At 40.7% G+C, this 20,034-nt stretch overlaps 1 protein-coding gene across 1 annotated transcript in view; it reads right to left on the bottom strand.

Annotated features, from left to right (window-relative positions):
• ddb1 (damage specific DNA binding protein 1) overlaps positions 1-20,034 on the bottom strand; it is a 68,697-nt gene that overhangs the window by 6,362 nt on the left and 42,301 nt on the right. Inside the window, exons 18-26 of the mRNA XM_033039097.1 lie at positions 18,743-18,854; positions 16,053-16,176; positions 14,440-14,604; positions 13,576-13,670; positions 12,894-13,064; positions 10,468-10,577; positions 8,707-8,876; positions 3,361-3,463; positions 938-1,061 (exon numbers count right to left, since the gene is read on the bottom strand). Of these exons, the coding sequence (XP_032894988.1) occupies positions 938-1,061; positions 3,361-3,463; positions 8,707-8,876; positions 10,468-10,577; positions 12,894-13,064; positions 13,576-13,670; positions 14,440-14,604; positions 16,053-16,176; positions 18,743-18,854 (1,174 nt within the window). The remainder of the gene's footprint in view (positions 1-937; positions 1,062-3,360; positions 3,464-8,706; positions 8,877-10,467; positions 10,578-12,893; positions 13,065-13,575; positions 13,671-14,439; positions 14,605-16,052; positions 16,177-18,742; positions 18,855-20,034) is intronic.

The raw sequence follows: 20,034 nt of genomic DNA, 5'->3' as shown, positions 1-20,034 counted from the left end.
GCTTAGATAAATCGTTTCCATTAGAAATTGCTGTAAATACACTTTTCCTATTCTAAGGAAATGAAAAATAAAAGGTTCATCAGGGGGTTAGCAAGCTGATACGAAACATGTTCCATTTTTACAATTTATTTCACTTTGCATACTTTAGTTGCTTGTACCACTCTAGTGAATCTGGCATATACAGTATACATTTTCCTGCATTGAAAAATGTCCTGGGATAAACTTGTTACATCCAGAAAAGGTGCAATGAAATAACCTGTATGGGTTTTACAGCATTTGCTGTGTAGCTACGATAACTTTTAGTGGCCTCGTGGCTCACAAAGACCAAAACTTCAGTTCCATGCCTGGTCCTCGTGTGAATCAGGCCATCATTGATGATCAGGACTTTGGACTGTACATTCTGAGGCTTCACCCCCAGCACCGTCAACTATGGCAAGTTGTGTTGTCTCAGGACTGTTTAACATTTCTCTAAATGCTATTGAATTCATTTAAATAATCAAAAAAATAGTTTTGAAAATTTAGGGACATGAAACTATTGCTAATTATCTATTAATATTCAGTGAAATTAAGTGAAAAATGTGATTAAATGGGGAATGCCAGATATGTCATACAAACCTTAACCTTCTCAGCTCAGTAAGTTACAGAATGCCCCTGGACACAAGGATAAATCTGAGCTGGAACAAGAGATTCCTCTAAATATTATCTGCACTTCCACGTCCCAGTTTCCTGGTGCAGTAGTTGCGGCATGCTCACACTTGTATTACTTCCAGCCAGTGGCTCTATGGAATTGTCAGCTATCAGCACAATCCGGTAAAATGTCATTGCTCCTTTCAATCCTATCCCTCTGGAAATGAGGGTTGATACTTGCTATTTTAATTATCTTATTAAACAACATTCCCATATGATATATTTACTTAATTACACAGCCACACATTACCTGCAAGCCTGCTGCTACCTCCTGCATTTTAGGTCGGCTCAGATCCAAGAAGCTCTCTATAAGGTCTCCATCTATGAATCCTGCAGCAGGTTCAGTCTTCCTTTCAGAGTGAAATGATCTCCAAGTAGAGAGAAGTCAAGGAAGAATACTTTTTTAACAGTGGTTCATTAGCAGAAAACAGCAAAAAATACATGAAAACTCAAGGAACTGCAGATTCTGGTGTGCAAAAAAAGACAAAGTGCTGAAGTAACTCAGCGGGTCAGGCAGTATTTCTGGAGAACATGGATAGGTGCTAAATCTGCACCACACAGAACAAGAAACCTATCCTTCCTCTTTTCACCATTTCCCTTAGGCCTGATAGCTCCCAGTTGCCAATTTTACAACGATTCTAAGAATGCTTTCCACTGTACAATAAACTAAACTACTCAAACCATTGAACTGTTCCTGAAGCAGTTTTAGTTTTAAATAAAGTTCCCATAAAACACTCACATTTCATCATATATTCACAAGCTGACTGCACTGTAATGAATCCAAGATTAATCTCATATTAAAAGAATTACTGTGGAGAAAAAATTATACTTTATTCTCCAGCTCTGTTTAAAAGGTCCGACAAAATAGATTCCCAGTGAGAATGCATTTAGAAAAACATTTAAAATGATATTTATGGTTTACCAACATTTTGAATGACATTTTCCAGTTTAAGTTTTTGATTGGACAGATATATCTATACTTAATAATGTTGTAACAATTTCCTTTGGAATTTTACAAGACAATTACAAAATAGTTAAACCAAGCTATCAAATGTTGGTTAAACGGAGTACCTCAGAGTTCTGGTTCTTATAAAAAGGATATAGAAGCAACGGAGAGGATGCAGAAACATTTAGGATGATACCAAAATTGTGAGTGTACACAAATGAGGAAAGGTGAATAAATTGGGTATATTTTCTCTGGAAAGAGTAGGAATGAACGGGTCCTTTTCAGAATGGCAGGCAGTGGCGAGTGGAGTGCCGCAAGGCTCGGTGTTGGGGCCGCAACTGTTTACCATATATATTAATGATTTGGAAGAGGGAATTAGGAGCAACACTAGCAAGTTTGCGGATGACACAAAGCTGGGTAGCAGTGTGAACTGTGAAGAGGATGTTAGGAGGTTGCAGGGTGACCTGGACAGGTTGAGTGAGTGGGCAGATGCGTGACAGATGCAGTATAATATAGATAAATGTGAGGTTATCCACTTTGGCGGCAAAAAAAAGGGGGCAGATTATTATCTCAATGGGGTTAGGTTAGGTAAGAGGGAGGTACAGCGAGACCTGGGTGTCCTTGTACACCGGTCACTGAAAGTTGGCGTGCAGGTACAGCAGGCAGTGAAGAAAGCTAATGGAATGTTGGCCTTCATAACAAGAGGATTTCAGTATAGGAGTAAAGAGGTTCTTCTGCAGTTGTATAGGGCTCTGGTGAGACCACATCTGGAGTATTGTGTACAGTTTTGGTCTCCTAATTTGAGGAAGGACATCATTGTGATTGAGGCAGTGCAGCGTAGGTTCACGAGATTGATCCCTGGGATGGCGGGACTGTCATATGAGGAAAGATTGAAAAGACTAGGCTTGTATTCACTGGAGTTTAGAAGGATGAGGGGGAATCTTATAGAAACATATAAAATTATAAAAGGACTGGACAAGCTAGATGCAGGAAAAATGTTCCCAATGTTGGGCGAGTCCAGAACCAGGGGCCACAGCCTTAGAATAAAATGGAGGTCATTTAAGACTGAGGTGAGAAAAAACTTTTTCACCCAGAGAGTTGTGAATTTATGGAATTCTCTGCCACAGAGGGCAGTGGAGGCCAAATCACTGGATAGATTTAAGAGAGAGTTAGATAGAGCTCTAGGGGCTAGTCAAGGGATATGGGGAGAAGGCAGGCACGGGTTATTGATAGGGGACGATCAGCCATGATCACAATGAATGGCGGTGCTGGCTTGAAGGGCCGAATGGCCTCCTCCTGCAACTATTTTCTATGTTTCTATGCTTCTATGTTTCTAAAGGGTAGAGGTGTTAAAAATATGACCAATAAAAGTTTTTACTGAAATTTTCCACTTTTGGGAAACAACAGAATTCACAGCCATCAATTCAAGAAATTCAACATGAAACACAAAAGAAAAGTTTACTTAATCCCGAAGAGTGGTGAAATATAGAACTAACCAGCATATGGAGAAGTTGGAGTGAATAGCTTTGATGCATTTAAGGAGATGCTGACGTAGTATGAGGAAGGGGAATAAGGGGGTTAAAATTATAGATTTAGATGTCAAAAAATAGAGACTCAAGTGAAAAATATCCACCAACAGAGACTGATTGAGCCACGGTCTGTTGATGTGATATACATCCTATGTAATCCTACGTAATCACATGTACTTGAATTCATGGAAAAGATATAATGAATGTTCAATCTTGCCCACGCTTTTGATAACTTTGTTCAGCCGATTCTGGACTTCGAAAAGGAAGTTATACCAGCTCTCAGACAATGAAGTAACCAAACCTGTAAAATAATCATTAGTGAAATGTCTAAATGTGAAATGATTACATTTTTCAAAAATGTGAATTGTCACCACTTACAATATGTTTTTTTATAAGAAGCACAAGTTATAGCACTAACCCAGGTGAGACAGCAGATGTGATTTTAGTTGCCAAATTCTAAAACTACCTTTAAACAAACCCACCTCCCATTCCTTACCTATCTTTTTGATCGTCTTTGGTCATCTGCTCAAATATCTCCGTTTGTGGTTCAGCATATAATTTGCTTTCCCTATATTTTACTCCACCTCCATACTAAGAATGTCTTGCCGCCATCTGTTATTTAAGTTTAAATCCCATGGAAACTTTCTTAAAAGATAAAATATTTGCCCCTTTCACCTACTTTATTCAATAGTCACGATTCTTACAAATTTCACCTAAACTTACAAAGCCTGCTGTCAGTTACTTATCTGAGGTGCACAAAAAAGCTGGAGAAACTCAGCGGGTGCAGCAGCATCTATGGAGCGAAGGAAATAGGCAACGTTTCGGGCCAAAACCCTTCTTCAGACTGATAGGGGGTGGCGGGGAGAAGGAAGGAAAAAGGAGGAGGAGGAACCCGAGGGCTGGGGGATGGGAGGAGACAGCCCGAGGGCTAAGGAAGGGGAGGAGACAGCAAGGGCTAACAAAATTGGGAGAATGCAATGTTCAAGCCCGCAAGCTGCAGACTCCCCAAGCGGAATATAAGGTGCTGTTCCTCCAATTTCCGGTGTTGCTCGCTCTGGCCATGGAGGAGACCCAGGACAGAGAGGTCGGATTCGGAGTGGGAGGGGGAGTTGAAGTGCTGAGCCACCAGGAGGTCAGGTAGGTTCTTGCAGACCGAGCAGAGGTGTTCGGCGAAACTATCGCCCAACCTCCGCTTGGTCTCACCGATGTAGATCAGCTGACATCTAGAGCAGTAGATGAGGTTGGAGGAGATACAGGTGAACCTCTGTCGCACCTGGAACGACTGCTTGGGTCCTTGAATGGAGTCGAGGGGGGAGGTAAAGGGACAGGTGTTGCATTTCTTGCGGTTGCAACGGAAAGTGCCCGGGCAGGGGGTGGTACGGGAGGGAAGGGAAGAATTGACAAGGGAGTTGCGGAGGGAGCGGTCTTTGCTGAAGGCAGACATGGGGGGAGATGGGAAGATGTGGCGAGTGGTGGGGTCACGTTGGAGGTGGCGAAAATGACGGAAGATTATTTGTTATGATTATTTGATCAGTTACTTATCTGATATTGTTTATACAGTGCATTCAGAAAGTATACAGACCCCTTCACTTTTTCCGCATTTTATGTTACAGCCTTATTCTAAAATGGATTAAAAAAAATTTTTTTATCATCAATCTACACACAATACCCCATAATAAAAAAGCGAAAACAGGTGTTTAGAAATTTTTGCAAGTAATTAAAAATAAATAACTGAAATACAACATTTACATAAGTATTCAGACCCTTTACTCAGTACTTTGTTGAGGCACCTTTGGCAGCAATTACAGCCTCAAGTTTTCTTAGGTATGACGCTACAAGCTTGGCACACCTGTATTTGGGTAATTTCTCCCATTCTTCTCTGCAGATCCTCTCAAGCTCTGTCAGGTTGGATGGGGAGCATCGATGCACAGCTATTTTCAGGTCCCTCCAGACATGTTCGATTGCGTTCAAGTTCGGGCTCTGGCTGGGCCACTCAAGGACATTTCATATTCTTGTCACGAAGCCACTCCTGCGTTATCTTGGCTGTGTGCTTAGGGTCTTTGTCCTGTTGAAAGGTGAACCTCCGCCCCAGTCTGAGGTCCCGAACACTCTGGAGCAGGTTTGCATCAAGGATCTCTCTGTATTTTGCTCCGTTCATCTTTCCCTCAATCCTGACTAGTCTCCCAGTTCTTACCCCTGAAAAACATCCCCACAGCATGATGCTCCCACCACCATGCTTCACTGTAGGTATGATATTGGCCAGGTGATGAGCGATGCCTGGTTTCATCCAGACGTGACGTTTGGCATTCAGGCCAAAGAGTTCAATGTTGTTTTCATCAGACCAGAGAATCTTGTTTCTCATGGTCTGAGAGTCCTTTAGGTGCCTTTTGGCAAACACCAAGCGGGCTGTCCTGTGCCATTTACTAAGGAGTGGCTTCTGTCTGGCCACTCTGCCATAAAGGCATGATTGGTGGAATGCTGCAGATATAGTTGTCCTTCTGGAAGGTTCTCCCATCTCCACAGAGGAACTCTGGAGCTCTGTCAGAGTGATCATCGGGTTCTTGGTCACATAGAAACATAGAAAGTAGGTGCGAGAGTAGACCACCAGGTCCGTCGAGCCCGCACCGCCATTCGCTCATGGCTGAACACTAAACAGACACACTTACCCACAAACAGTAGACACAAGACACAGAACACAAGACACTACCCTCCCCTTTATACCGCTATCACCCCTCTCCACCCCAAGAACCTCGTGATCTCCTGGGGGAGGCAAAAAACCGGATAAAAACCCAGGTCCAATTCGGGAAAAAAATCCGGGAAATTCCTCTCCGACCCCAATCCAGGCGATCGACACTTGTCCAGGAGATCACTCAGGTCTTACTATACTAACCATACCTAGGTCCATATCCCTGCCCTCTCCCCGTAGCCCCTTATCCCCTTGGCAGCTAAAAAACCATCTATTTTAGTCTTAAATATATTTAAAGTTTCTGCTTCCACTGCTCCCTGGGGCAGTGAATTCCATAAATTAACCACCCTCTGGGTGAAGAAGTTCTTCCTCATCTCAGTTTTAAAAGAGCCCCCCCTTATTCTGCAACTATGTCCCCTAGTTCTAGTTTCCCCGATCATTGGGAACATCCTCGGTGCATCCACCCGATCAAGGCCCCTCACGATCTTATATGTTTCAATGAGATCGCCTCTCATTCTTCTAAACTCCAAAGAGTAGAGTTCCAGCCTACTTAACCTTTCCTCATATGTCAATCCCCTCATTGCAGGAATTAATCTTGTAAACCTTCGCTGCACTGCCTCCAGGGCTAGTACATCCTTTCTTAAGTATGGACCCCAGAACTGTACACAGTATTCCAAATGTGGTCTCACTAATACTGTGTACAGCTGCAGCAAGACCTCCGTGTTTTTATACTCAATCCCCCTAGCAATAAAGGCCAAAACTCCATTGGCCTTCCTGATTGCTTGCTGCACCTGCATACTAACTTTTAGTGATTCATGTACTAATACCCCTAGATCCCTTTGCGTTGCATTACAACGCAGCTCCTCCTCATTTAGAAAATAACTTGCCCTATCATTTTTTTTCCCAAAGTGAATGACTTCACATTTATTAGTATTAAATTTCATCTGCCAAGTTGTTGCCCACTCACCTAGCTTATCTATATCCTTTTGCAGACTCTTCCTATCCTCCTCATCCCCTACTTTTCCTCCCATTTTTGTATCGTCCGCAAATTTTGATATATTACACTTGGTTCCCTCCTCCAAATCATTTATATAAATTGTGAACAACTGGGGTCCCAGCACCGACCCTTGCGGAACCCCGCTAGTTACCGGTTGCCATCCCGAGTATGAACCATTTATCACCACTCTCTGCTTCCTATTTGTTAGCCAATCCTCTACCCATGCTAATATATTACCCCCAATCCCAATCCCATAATTTTTTATTTTTAGCAATAGTCTCTTATGTGGCACCTTGTCAAAAGCCTTTTGGAAGTCCAAGTATACCACATCCACCGGTTCCCCTTTATCCACCCGGGTTGTTACTTCCTCAAAGAATTCGAGCAGATTCGTTAATCCCTGACCAAGGCCCTTCACTCCCGATTGCTCAGTTTGGCCGGGCGGCTCGCTCTATGAAGAGTCCTGGTGGTTCCAAAGTTCTTCCATTTAAGAATGACGGAGGACACTGTGCTCTTCGGGACCTGCAATGCTGCAGAAATTATTTTATACCCTTCGCCAGATCTGTGTCTCGACACAATCCTGTCTCGGAGGTCTACGGACAATCCCTGCATCTTCATGGCTTGGTTTTTGCTCTGACATGCACTGTCAACTCTGGGATCTTATATAGACAGGTGTGTGCCTTTCCAAATCATGTCCAATCAATTTAATCTACTGCTGGTGGACTCCAATCAAGTTGTAGAAACATCTCAAGGATAATCAATGGAACCAGGATGAACCCAAGCTCAATTTGAGTGTCATAGCACAGGGTCTGAATACTTATGTAAATGTGATACTTTTACAGTTATTTCTTTTTAATTACTTTGCAAAAATTTCTAAACACCTGTTTACGCTTCTTCATTCTGAAAATTAAATAAGGCTAACGTAACAAAATGTGAAAAAAATGAAGGGGTCTGAATACTTTCTGAATGCACTGTATCTGAATTTTAAATGAACCACCACATAAATTGTTCAATGCAGGAAAGTAAATTAATATCAATATTTTACTATTTTATTTATACCAGTTCTTAACTATTATAAATCACTCTCGATTGATACTAGAGACAAAGGCATAAATCCTGTGTACTGTCTGTCATTCCTAAAACACCATTTAGATGTACTGGACAGAGATAAGAGAGTACAAATGCTGGCATCATGAGCAAAAAGACACACTGCTGGAGTTGTCAATTCCAGGAGGGTCCGGTAGCATTTGTGGAGGGAAATAGACAGGCAATGTTTCGTATCTTCAGGTCGCAAAGAGAAACTTTGTTTGTCCAATTCCCTTCTCAGATATTGCTTGACTAAGAGTTCCTCCAGCTCTTTGTTTTTTGCTTATTACAGTTCTAATCCCTATTCATTAGTGATGAAATAATCTATTTTCCTCTAAATGGAAAGGAAATGCTCTCACTGATTTATGACCGATTAAAATCTATTTTTCTACACTTGTAGCTAGACCTGCATCATTCCACAGAAGGAATATGTATGTATGAACAAATGGCAAGAAACAAAAGTGGGAACTAAATTTGTGGATAGAGAAATGTGTTGGCAATATAGACAAACGTTCCAAAGCCAAACAATGGTAGAGCAATTTAAAAAAAAACAGTATTTGGAAAAGTACATTATTCGGCCATAGATTGCGTTGTGGCTCCAACTACCAACAATTGTCAAGATAAGCTGACTCACTATGGATGGAATTGTCAACTTCTTAGTCCACATTTTATGAGGAGGCCAGTTGCTTCTGAATCATCAGAGAAACTTTAAGAATAAACATGCTACAGTAGATTTTGTTGTCCTTGGATCACCTTCAACTTTCCAGTGCAGACTTACCAATCATGCCATTGACTGTACCAAACAGCACTGAACCCAATGTAGGTGTTGACGTCTCACCAAGATTCTGCATTACAAGTGATCCATGGCAAAACACATTGACAAACTCGCCGAGGTGGAATAGTCCCACTTCTTGGAGGTGTTGTCTTTCCTCATCTGTAGTAGCTGCACTGAAAACAAAAAAACACATACATGTGCAATACATGCTCTTCTCATTTCATAGCCAGGGAATGGGTAGAGCTCACAGCAGACCCAGCATGTAGCCTGCACTTCTAGAGTGCTCCTCACTATATCAAAACATTATAAATCTCAAAACACTATAAATCTCAAAACACTATAAATCTCAAAACACTATAAATAATTTAGAAAATATTTACTGAATATTTTTAAGTTTTTAGAAGAAAACAAAGAAATTCCCAATTTAATTATGTGCTGTGATCAATGTTGCTGTAACAACCATAGGAGGTAGTCATAGCAAATGTTACTGTGAAATCCAAATATGGAGAGGCAGTGGAGCTTTGCTTTAGGAAGGCAAAACTATACCAGGAATGCAGACCATGGTATACCCACAAACATTCAAAATGAGCTACCATTTAAAGATGGTTCTGTTGGGAAGATCAAATAGAAAAGGGTTATGAAAATTGAAACAAAAAAAATTCCCTGTATTTGGAGGGGGGGGGGGGGGGGAGAATGCGTGAAGAATGGCCACGATTGGAATGGGATTATTTATTTTAGTAACTCAAAAACTATGGGGGAAACAGGAAATTCATCTTGGAATTGAGCTATGTACCAAGTTTTAAAACTTAGATTTAATATTATTTGGAGCAGTAGTGTGATGCGTGGAACAAAAAGAAGATGGGGGAGGGGGGGGGAGGGAGTTATAAAACATATAATTTCACAAAATAAATGTTTAATTGGCACTAATGATTTATCAATATCTTGGTGCACAAGTACTGATGGCAGGCATGAAGTTGAAAAATACATAGAAAATACAAACAAAAAGGCATCAAAAAAATTAAAATGACACTTATCAAATAATTAAAATGACCAAAGGTAGACAAAAATGCTGGAGAAACTCAGCGGGTGAGGCAGCATCTATGGAGCAAAGGAATAGGTGAGGTTTCGGGTCGAGATCTTTCTTCAGACCCGAAACGTCACCCTGCAGGGCTTAAGTGCCATTCTCTACCCTGGAAGCAGGGAGGTAACATACCAATCTTGTGTTAGATCAACAGCCACCGAAATATCTGTAACCGTATCTTTGGATTCAACTATCACTACTGGGGCCACATTGTCCTCATACTTACTCCACCGCTCACCATGGCCAATGTTAATTTGCCCCACACAAACATTTCCTCTTTTGCTCCAGTTCCACATTGTGCAATTCTTCAATCTGTCCAAAAATTAGCTACCATGTCTTCAGTAATCTCACCAGCACAACCCTTCAAGCAGTGCTCAGCCTCCTGGTACTGTCATAGTGAACTCCAGCTCCATGGCAGCTCCAACATCCAGACTTCAAGGTATCAAATCTAAAGATTTGCTTCCTTGTCTGAAAGTCTCCATGGCTTCTCACAAGGCACAGGGCGTGCATACTGCATGCAGGTGAACTACCCTACCATGCCTCACCTCTGCAGATAACTTATAATTCCCTCTACATGGAGGCTCATTTGTATTTCTCACCCCAAGTCAGATCTCACACCACACATGCCATGCAATGGATGAAAGATTACGTAAGAGTGGAATGACTTTCACACAATTGCTCACCTGTCTTTCTGACATACAAATAAATTGAAAGAATTTTCTGCTCCCAAGAAATTATCATCATCCAGTATCTCCACAGCACTCATCCAATTAGGGTTGAAGTCTCGGGCAATCTTTTGTAAAGGAAAAAAGGAATCAAATTAATTTTCAAATTTCTATTTCATTGGCAAGCTAGGTAGCAGTACTGATTGTACCATTGATTAGACACTAAACGGTGAGACTGTCCATTGGGTCCCAATCCCTGAAGGCATGCAGGTCGTCCCTGGGTTACACAAATGTTCCATTCCTGAGAACTATCCATAAGCCAATTTTTCCATAAGTCAGAATAATTTCAATGAGGGTCAATTAAGATGAACATTTATTTACTAGTCTCCCTGCAGTTAAAATTGTAAAGAATCAAGATTTCCTCCATCTAATGTCTAAAGTATCAGTGATGTTACATTTTTCGATAAAGTATTTTACAAGTGTCAACAAAAGAGATTGTCTTGAAGACTGCTCCTTCTTCTAAGTGTGCATATCTTGAGGAGATTTTACAGTGGAGCAATGCCGCTATCTCATAGTTCCAGTGACCTGGGTTCAATCCTGACCTCCAGTGCTGCCTATGTGGAATTTGCACTTTCCCTGTGACTGTGTGGATATCCCCCCCAGAAGCTGCAGGTACCTCCTACATCCCAAAGATCTGCTGGGTGATAGGTTTATTGTTCGCTGTACAATTACTCCTTGTGCAGGTCGGTAACCAAATCAGTGGAGTTGATGGGCACGTGGGAGAAAATAGGTTGTAGGGAAAATGCGATTAAGAAGATTGCTGAGAGTCAGCATAGACTCAATGGTCTGAATGGCTCGCTATGATTAAAGTTTGGTCACAGAATGCTGTACCTTTAAGGCTTAGCCCATCAACCAGACCAGCTAAAATGTGAACAAGTACACTTTGGACTGCATGTAATAGAAAGTTGCATCCTGTCAATGTTAAGATCACTTGATAGCTTATCTGAAGGCTGCCAATGAAAGCAAGCACCAGTTAGCAGTGGTTGAGATGCATAAACACCACGGCTATTTGAGATCTATTCGGTCTGAAGCACATCAGCATGAACGCTATGAGCTAACATAAGCAGCTAATCAATTGTTCCAGTAATAGTAAATGTCAATAGAGAGAGCTTTTCCTCAGGCAGTGAAAATCATGTAAATCTCATCTCATTCTCACAACAACAAATAGCAGCAATATATATATAGGGGTGAGGGGAGCTGATTAATTAAACATTCCCTTCCTCCAAATAAAGGCTAAATTATATCAAAACTAATCTTACATTTTAATTTGGCAGGATTCAAATTCTAATTAATAAATCTGCCAGTGATGATAACAAGCAGTGGAGATATATCAGATGATAAATTAGGGACATCATCATGTGCACCTGTACCAATATGTTAACCATGTTTTAGCAAATAAAGAGTCAGGAATGGATGAGCTCCACTATAAAATCTTCACAGCCTTTTCATTGCTTCCTGGGTGGCTGTCTTAGAAGACCATAGAGTCTGGAATGAGGAGGCTGCACACACTAATTGTCAAACATCTGTTTCAGCAACACCAAAGCTTCCCAAGTCACATCTGCTAGCTAAAAATCAACATCAAAGCACGCATTAAAGATACTCATGGAGAGTTTTCTCGAAGACTAACGTCAACAACTGGCAGAACATTTACCATTATGTCCGGATTTAGTTTGAAATAGAACAGACAATTGGTACAATTGGATTCTCTGAAGCAAAGGATTTTTAAAATAAAATTTACATTGAGCTACACAAATCTGATGATGTAGTTTTTGACTCTTGTTTGGGGTCCAAATCAAGGCAAACAATCACAAATGTAGATATATGTTACTTCCATTGTTTTCTGTTTTTCACATGCCTTAGTTCCCTTAGTACCCAAAATTAATTGATCTCAATCTTGAATACATTTAGTGAATGAGCTTCGACAGACCGGAGAAACAGAACTGCAAACATTCACCTTGGGCGATCATTTTTTTCTTCATCTTCATCCTGAGTGGCTAACCTCTTATTCCGACCTTTCATCTCATATTCCCCAATCAGGAGAATTAGCTTGTAATCATACATTCAATCAAAATTTAAACTCTTATGCATCTGCTCCCTTCCAAATCTCAGAAAATCAAGACAAATCTACTCAAATCTCTCCATATGGGACAGGCCATATCGTGAGATTACATGTCATGATCCTCTGCAACCCTGCTAGGGAAAAGTACGTTCTCTCTCTGCAAAGAAGTCCAAAGCAAGACAGTCGTGCTTTTTTTTTTTAAATGGTTGAACATTGACAAAAACAAAATTTTAAACCCTACACACTAGAAGACAAAATGGTTGGGTTTTCAGAGCAGCAGAAAACTCAAAATAATAATGAAAAGTGTGATATAAATTCCACGTACCTCTTCAAAATTGCCTTCCATTGGTTTATATGCCAGCAGCAGCACCGAGCGCATCAAATCTCCCACAAGGATAAAATCTCCCTTTGTTTTCAAGTAAAGGGCCATTATATTATTGTAGTGGTTACACTCAGTGCGTAGCTCTTTCTCAGCAGTCCATTCATATAATCGCACCTACAATGAAAACGTTTTGCTTCATGAGATGTGAAGAAATAGCAATAGGTATGCTTTATAAAATGCCATACAAATTTGACACGCTTAAAGCCGAATATTTAATGGATTCAAACATTATTTATATTCTCATACTGGAAGAATTAATTGTAGATAAAAACTGCACAATTTCAGAGATGGTGGGATGGTGGGATCAGCTCAGTATGAAAACAAGTGGAACCGAGTCTTCTTCCATTCCTGGGGAGGTAGCAGAAAAAGATAAAATACTACATGCCAACCCAAGATTGAGGTGCATATCCTCTAAATGCAACTGTAGATTCAAGGAGGGATTATGTGCAGCAACAGGATGTGTCCATTTTTTTAAATGCACAGACGAGAACAAACAATCTTGTTACAATTTTCACATAAAGAATAGTCTGCATCACAGAAAACATTACATTGTTAGATTAGTGTAAAAAGAAACCATTCTCACCATCTCAGAAAAGGTTATAAAGTCTTACACAGATTTACATACCGTGCTATTGATGCTTGCCAGCAACTTGCCATTGAACTCCACCATGGAATACACAGCACCTTTTACTTCTTTTTCTGCTACTGTTTGAAGTTTACCTGTTGAATGAATCAATTAAAAGAGTACCATTTCTTGTGGATTCAAAACTGAATCAATAGCAAGTGTGGATAGCCTAAACTGAACCAATAAATGAGTGATGCAGAGTATAACACAATCTAACTGTGATAAAAAGGACACAAAGTGCTGGAGTAGATGACGTTTCAAGTCAGGACCCTTATCCATTTTCTCCAGAGATGGTGCCTGACCTGCTGAGTTACTCCAGCACTTTGTGTCCTTTTGTATAAACCAGCATCTGCACTTCCTTATTTCTACAACTAACTCTATCAAAGTCTGAGTCTAAAGAAGAGTTCCAACTCAAAACATCACTTTTCCATGTTGTGCAGGGATGCAGCCTCACCAATTGAGTTACACCAGCATTTTGTGTCTTAACTGTAACCAAAGAACCAAATGTGGACGGTATCTGGATTCATTCCGAAATCTGTAGTTAGAAACATGGGACAGCACTGCTCATTACCAAACAGAAATAACTTTATCTGTTAACAGTGCTCAGGAAAATACATAGGAAGCTGTTGTTGATAATTCATTGCCACAGCACAGAACAAATTTGAATTCAGTAACCTCAATAACACGAGATGATAACCTATGGATTAGTACTGTTTAATGTTGGCGCAGGAGGGTCCCCAAAAGAGACCAATGTCACAGTTTACCGGGGATGGGGGAGAAGTGACCTGGGATACTGGCCAAGAGGTTAAGTGGATTATTCAAAATCTAGTTGACATTTGAACGCAAGATGAACATTTAACGTACCATCGGAATATTGGAACACAATAATTCGTCCTTGTTTTGGTTCTGCTTCTTCAGGATAAACCATTGCCGTGCCCACAACAAAGTAAGTATTGGGATCTTTACTCAATTTGCAGGACACAATACTTAGTGCATACTCATTTTGAAGAAACTGGTGAGCATGAAGAACTGAAAACAGCAGAAAAGGCCATTGTTAAAATCATAGGGCATCCAAAATACAATCCAAATTAGAATACGTTTATAAAAAAAATAAGGAGACTCATAAAAGCTTTTAATTTCTGCAAAGGTGCATCTCGTGCTGCAACTGGCATTATTTCTACTCCAGAGAGAAAATAAAAATGAATCATTGGTCTTGTTCCTTTTAAATCCAATGATTTAATGAAAAGTCTGCTACTTGTGCTAATCATCATTGTCACCCAATTCATTTATACCTTCCACGATGGGCAAGTAGTTTGATTTCCTGGAATCAATTGGGGATGATCAGCCATGATCACATTGAATGGCGGTGCTGGTTCGAAGGGCCGAATGGCCTACTCCTGCACCTATTGTCTATTCTCTATTTTAGACATGCTATATTTTAAAGAAAAGGACACAAAGAAAAACAACAATTCTCAAACAGTGTGCTGGAAGTTCATCTTTCCATAGATGCTGCCTGACCTGCTACGTTCCTCCAGCAGACTGTTTGTTGCTCCAGATACTAGCATCTGCAGACTCTCATGTCTATCAACATTTCTCATTTTCTTTTGTCCTAAACCTCAAAATATACCTGTCAGTGCATTGCTTCTACCGTTTAGTATTTACGGCCTGATGGATGATAAAATGCAAGATTGTATTAAAATTATCTATACAAGTCCACCACCGATTTCCCAGCATCTGGCAGTGTTGCACCTTTATAATCCGCATAAAATTATAAGAATGCACTTGAAGTCCCCCTGAAAATGTGACGTCTAGGCCGGGTGAGGCGGCCGATCTCGACCTTGTCGTGGTTTCTGTGCCGATCGGCAGGTCGAAATTGCCCCCCATGGTCAGGACTCTGGAACTCTCGCCCAACCAGAGCAGGCAGATCTATTCGCATTAGCTGACTTTGCTGGCCAGTATCTCGACCCCCACCGCCCCCAGGCCATGACCTCCGTTGGTCCGGCAAAACGGATAATACGGCAAGGTTCTGGAACTGAGGGTGCCAGAAAATCAGTGGGGATCCTGCAGCAGAAATGTTAATACAAAAACAGCCAACATTTTAAAGATTATCCTAAACAAAGGAACAGACACAAGAAAATCAGCTCTCTTGTACTGTTTACCTCCTATTTGTTCTCAGTCCAAATGATCAAAGCAATAAAATTGTGGATACCTCTGATTAATGTTTTTTTCTTGAGAAGAATACAGCACAGTGCAACATAAATCATTAAACATCACATATAATTAGATCTGTTAAAAACAAATATAGACAATAAATAATTGAGAACAAGTTCTGAAATTATTTGGCTACTGCCTGTGAACAACTTCGGAAAAACAAAACAATGAAACACTTGCAATGGTTAAAATGGAAACATGCCGAGGATTGCGAGACCATAGAAACACCAGACAAATAGTGAATTATAAGTGAGAGCTACCGTTACCTTCAAATGTATGCTGATCTATGATTAGTAAATTGTGCACTTCCACTTCATCCCCAAATGAGCTCTCATGCTGCGAAGTACTACTTGGGAAAAGTTTACTGGAGCTGACACTGGTGGAGAGAGCCTTAAAATGGAATGCAGAGAATACGCAAGTAAATCATGACTGAAGTGGCAATATAGGCATTTCCAGGTAAGGAGATTGTCTATTGTTATCATACCAATGCATTTCAGTTCATATTTTTGAATAATGCTATTATCACTACTCTGGGTTCTTTATGACTTACCTATCCAAATCCTGGATACTCATCTTTCCTGACCCGTTTATTATGTCTAGGCAATTGCTTCTTTTCAAGCCATGCCTCTCTTTCCACAAAAAAACTTGCCCTGAACATATCATCGTGAAATAACTAATTTTACAATTGTTTGTAAAACATAGAATTTCACTGTATCTAGGTACATGTGACAATAAAGTATTATTGAACCAATATAGCTTCTGACATTCTTCTAACTATGTAAAAACCGAAGCACACATTGTCAGTATTCCCAATAATCCAAACAGAGCCAAACTTATATTGAATGCTGCCAGGGTGGCACCGCGGTAGAATTGCTGCGATACAGCGCCAGAGACTCGGGGCCGATCCTAACTACAGGTGCTGCCTGTACGGAGCTTGTATGTTCTCCCCGTGACCTGCATCGGTTTTCCCTGGGATCTCCGATTTCCTCCCAGGTTAATTGGCTTTGGTAAGGATTGTAAATTGTCCCTAGTGTGTCAGATAGTGCTGGTGTACGGGGTGATCGCTAGTCGGTGCGGACTTGGTGGGCCGAAGGGCCTGTACCCGCTCTGTATCTCAAAACTAAACTAAAATCACAATCATTTACTTCACACCCACACCCATCTTTCCCCTATTACTACAGATCCTGAACTAAACTGGTTAAACCTATGGCTGTCAGTTAATCAATGATTATGTGTTTATTTTTAAACCATTAAATGTGTATATTCAGACTTTAATCATCCAATGCCTTCACAACTTCCTCCATCATCCAACCTTAGCTGCCTATATCCTTTATTGAACCTAACCTAATTCATTGTTCTAAGCCACATAACTTACTGTAACTCCCTAAACATCCCTCCATTCCCAACTCAATAAAGTCAAAATCACTTAGACCAGATGAAAAAAATCCCCAAATTGGCTCAGTTTCTACAACTATCCCTGTTACGTTCCCATTCATCTTTTGATTCATTGATTGAAGCTAAGAAGTAGAAGTGGGCCATTCAGCACTCCAATCCCATTCTAAACACTAGTGCTATGTTATCCCTCTTTCCCACCCCCTATACACAAGGGGCAATTTACAAAGGACAAGACGTGGACTCTGTGGGCTGAAGGGCCTGTTTCCATGCTGTATCTCTAAACAAAACTAAACTAAACCATTGATTGATCCTATCCCGTCAACTTCTTTGCCTGATCAGCAACTGCCCAGTTCCGTTGTTCATTCAAGAATCTATTAATCTCATCCTTGAATATACTTAGCGACCAAACAATGGGTTTCCAAACATTTACAAACTCCCTTTGTAAAGAACTGTATATCTTCATTGTCAACGGCACAGAGGATAGCAACAAATATTCGTAAAGGGGATATCCAAGATACAAAATCAAACTGCATGAAATCTTCCTTGGGTACAAAACTCTACTTCCCCGGACTGCGTGTGTACACTCTACATTTCATATATAGGGTCATAAAGTTGTACAGCACGAAAACAGGCCCGTCGGCCCACTTCGTCCATCCCATTTGTCTGCATTTGGCCCATAGCCCTCTAAACCCTTCCGATCCATATCTCTGTCAAAATGTATTTTATAAGTCACCTTTCTTTGGCACATGGATTCCAATCTGGTTAAAACATTTGCTCTCTCCAGAGATGCTGCCCGACATGTTGAGTGATTCCTGAGTTTCTGTTTTTTCCTTCAGATTTGCAGCATCTGAGGTTTTTGACTTTTATGCCTTGACTTCTTTCCTCTTGAACAAAACCAAAATTGGCCAAAATATTCCAGCTGGTTTCTATATATCATGCACCCTTCCCCGTAGATAGTATGACAGGTTTAGGACACAGCTTTGCATCTCTGCTATGCAATAGCATTAAAAGCTATCACGAGTACCTCTGGTTAATACCACAGAGTGGGATAATTCCTTCGGGACAGATAAAATGAAGCTACTCAACGATCTCAGTGCAGCCACTGTGCGCATGCTCAAACGTTCCTCATATTAAATTCAGCTTCGCTCATTAAATGACTCTATCACAACCCCAAAGAACGAGGTTCATGATCCTGTGCCTCAAGACGTTGTACCACGCTGACAGTTCTACTGAGAAGAACTGGATATTAAAGTGAGGCCCTCTCACTCCTCCAGGGTGAATGTTCAACATGCAAGACTTTCAGTTACTGTAGCTCGTATTTTAGAAACTCCTCTCCATACACACGAGTTCTTTACCTCCTTTCGAATTGATAAAGTTCAAGTATATTGCGAAGTCCCTATTCACATCATCTAACCCTCTCACAAAGGCTCTGATGTCTGCTCTTTTTTTTTTAATCTCCAGCCGCACCTTGCGGTTTTTCTACAGGGTAAAAATTAAACTGCATGAAACTGGAAAAAAAAGGACTTTGGTGTCTAAAAATTAAAAAAACACAATTATTTACCTGAGTGCTGGCACTTGGTCTCAGGACAGAGGTACCTCCACTAGGATCTAATACTTCCACTCTACTGCTTACCAGACCAAAGCACTGAGATGCCTCTTGGTAACAGATTCTCCTGCACAAGAAGAGGAAGTAAAATAAAGCACAGAAGTAAAATAAAACAAATCTTAAGGAACCCAAACATCACAATTATTAAATGACCTTCTTGTACTGAGATACATTAATTAACAACATTGCTTCAATAACACTGCAGCAAGTTCACTGAACAAAATATTGTGCAATATTATGCCATTTTCATTGACATTTCCTGTTGATCTGTTCTTTATTAGCTTCTACGTATCTTTCCCCCATTACGCTCACTGCACCCTGTTATAAATGGAGTTCACTTTTTAGTCAAAGGAATAATCGATAGACTGAATTTTAAATATTCTCAGCACAGGTGCCATAAAACTCACTAAATAAGTAGTAAAATCTAACCTTATTTAACCATGCATTAGTTCAACCAACATATTGTTGAAACCCAACTTAGGTTTTCACTCAGAGGGTGGTGGGTACTTGGAAAGAGCTGCCAGAGGATGTAGTTGAGCAGGTAGAATAACAACATTTAAAAGACAGGCAAGGATCAGAGTTTCCAGAGATCAACAGCATGGTGACAGGCCCTATGGCCCACCACGTTTCCACTGACTATAAAGAACCCATGTATGCTAATCTTATGTTATTCCTCAAAATTCCTATCAACTCTACACAGATTTTACTGATCCCCTACACTACCAAAGTTAATTTACTGCGGTCAATTGATATACCAACCAGCTTGTCTTTGGGATGTGGAAGAAAACCAGAGCATCCAGGGAAACCCACTTCAGAGAAACTTGCAATCTCCACATAGTCAGCCCCTAAGGTCAGGACTGAATTTAGGGTCACTGGAGAAGATCAACAAGTTGTGGTGAGGGGGGACGTCTGATGCCGGGGAAAGCAGGGTGGTAGTGGCTTGGGAGGTGAAAGGGTGCCGCCGTTTGACAATGCTTTGTAAAAGGTAGAAGGGGTTGGTGGGCTACGGCCCAACATTATGTGAGGACCAGCCTGTAGGACAACGTAAGAGGTCTAGCCACCTGTGGCCCAATGTACGTACCTCAAGATATTCATTTGCCCGGTTTCTATTTTTAAATTCAAAAACGTACTCCATCCTTTTATTGTTAGAATACAACATTAATAAGCTAAAACAATTAAGCATGTTAATCATGCACAATTAACTGCCAGACCCCAGTTTAACCAATTCAGGATCCCGAGAGGCCTTA

Source organism: Amblyraja radiata, chromosome 20, assembly GCF_010909765.2.
Source record: "Amblyraja radiata isolate CabotCenter1 chromosome 20, sAmbRad1.1.pri, whole genome shotgun sequence".
Lineage (NCBI taxonomy): Eukaryota > Metazoa > Chordata > Chondrichthyes > Rajiformes > Rajidae > Amblyraja > Amblyraja radiata.
The sequence above is the reverse complement of the archived record's forward strand: the minus strand, read 5'-3'. Positions and strand labels throughout refer to the sequence as shown.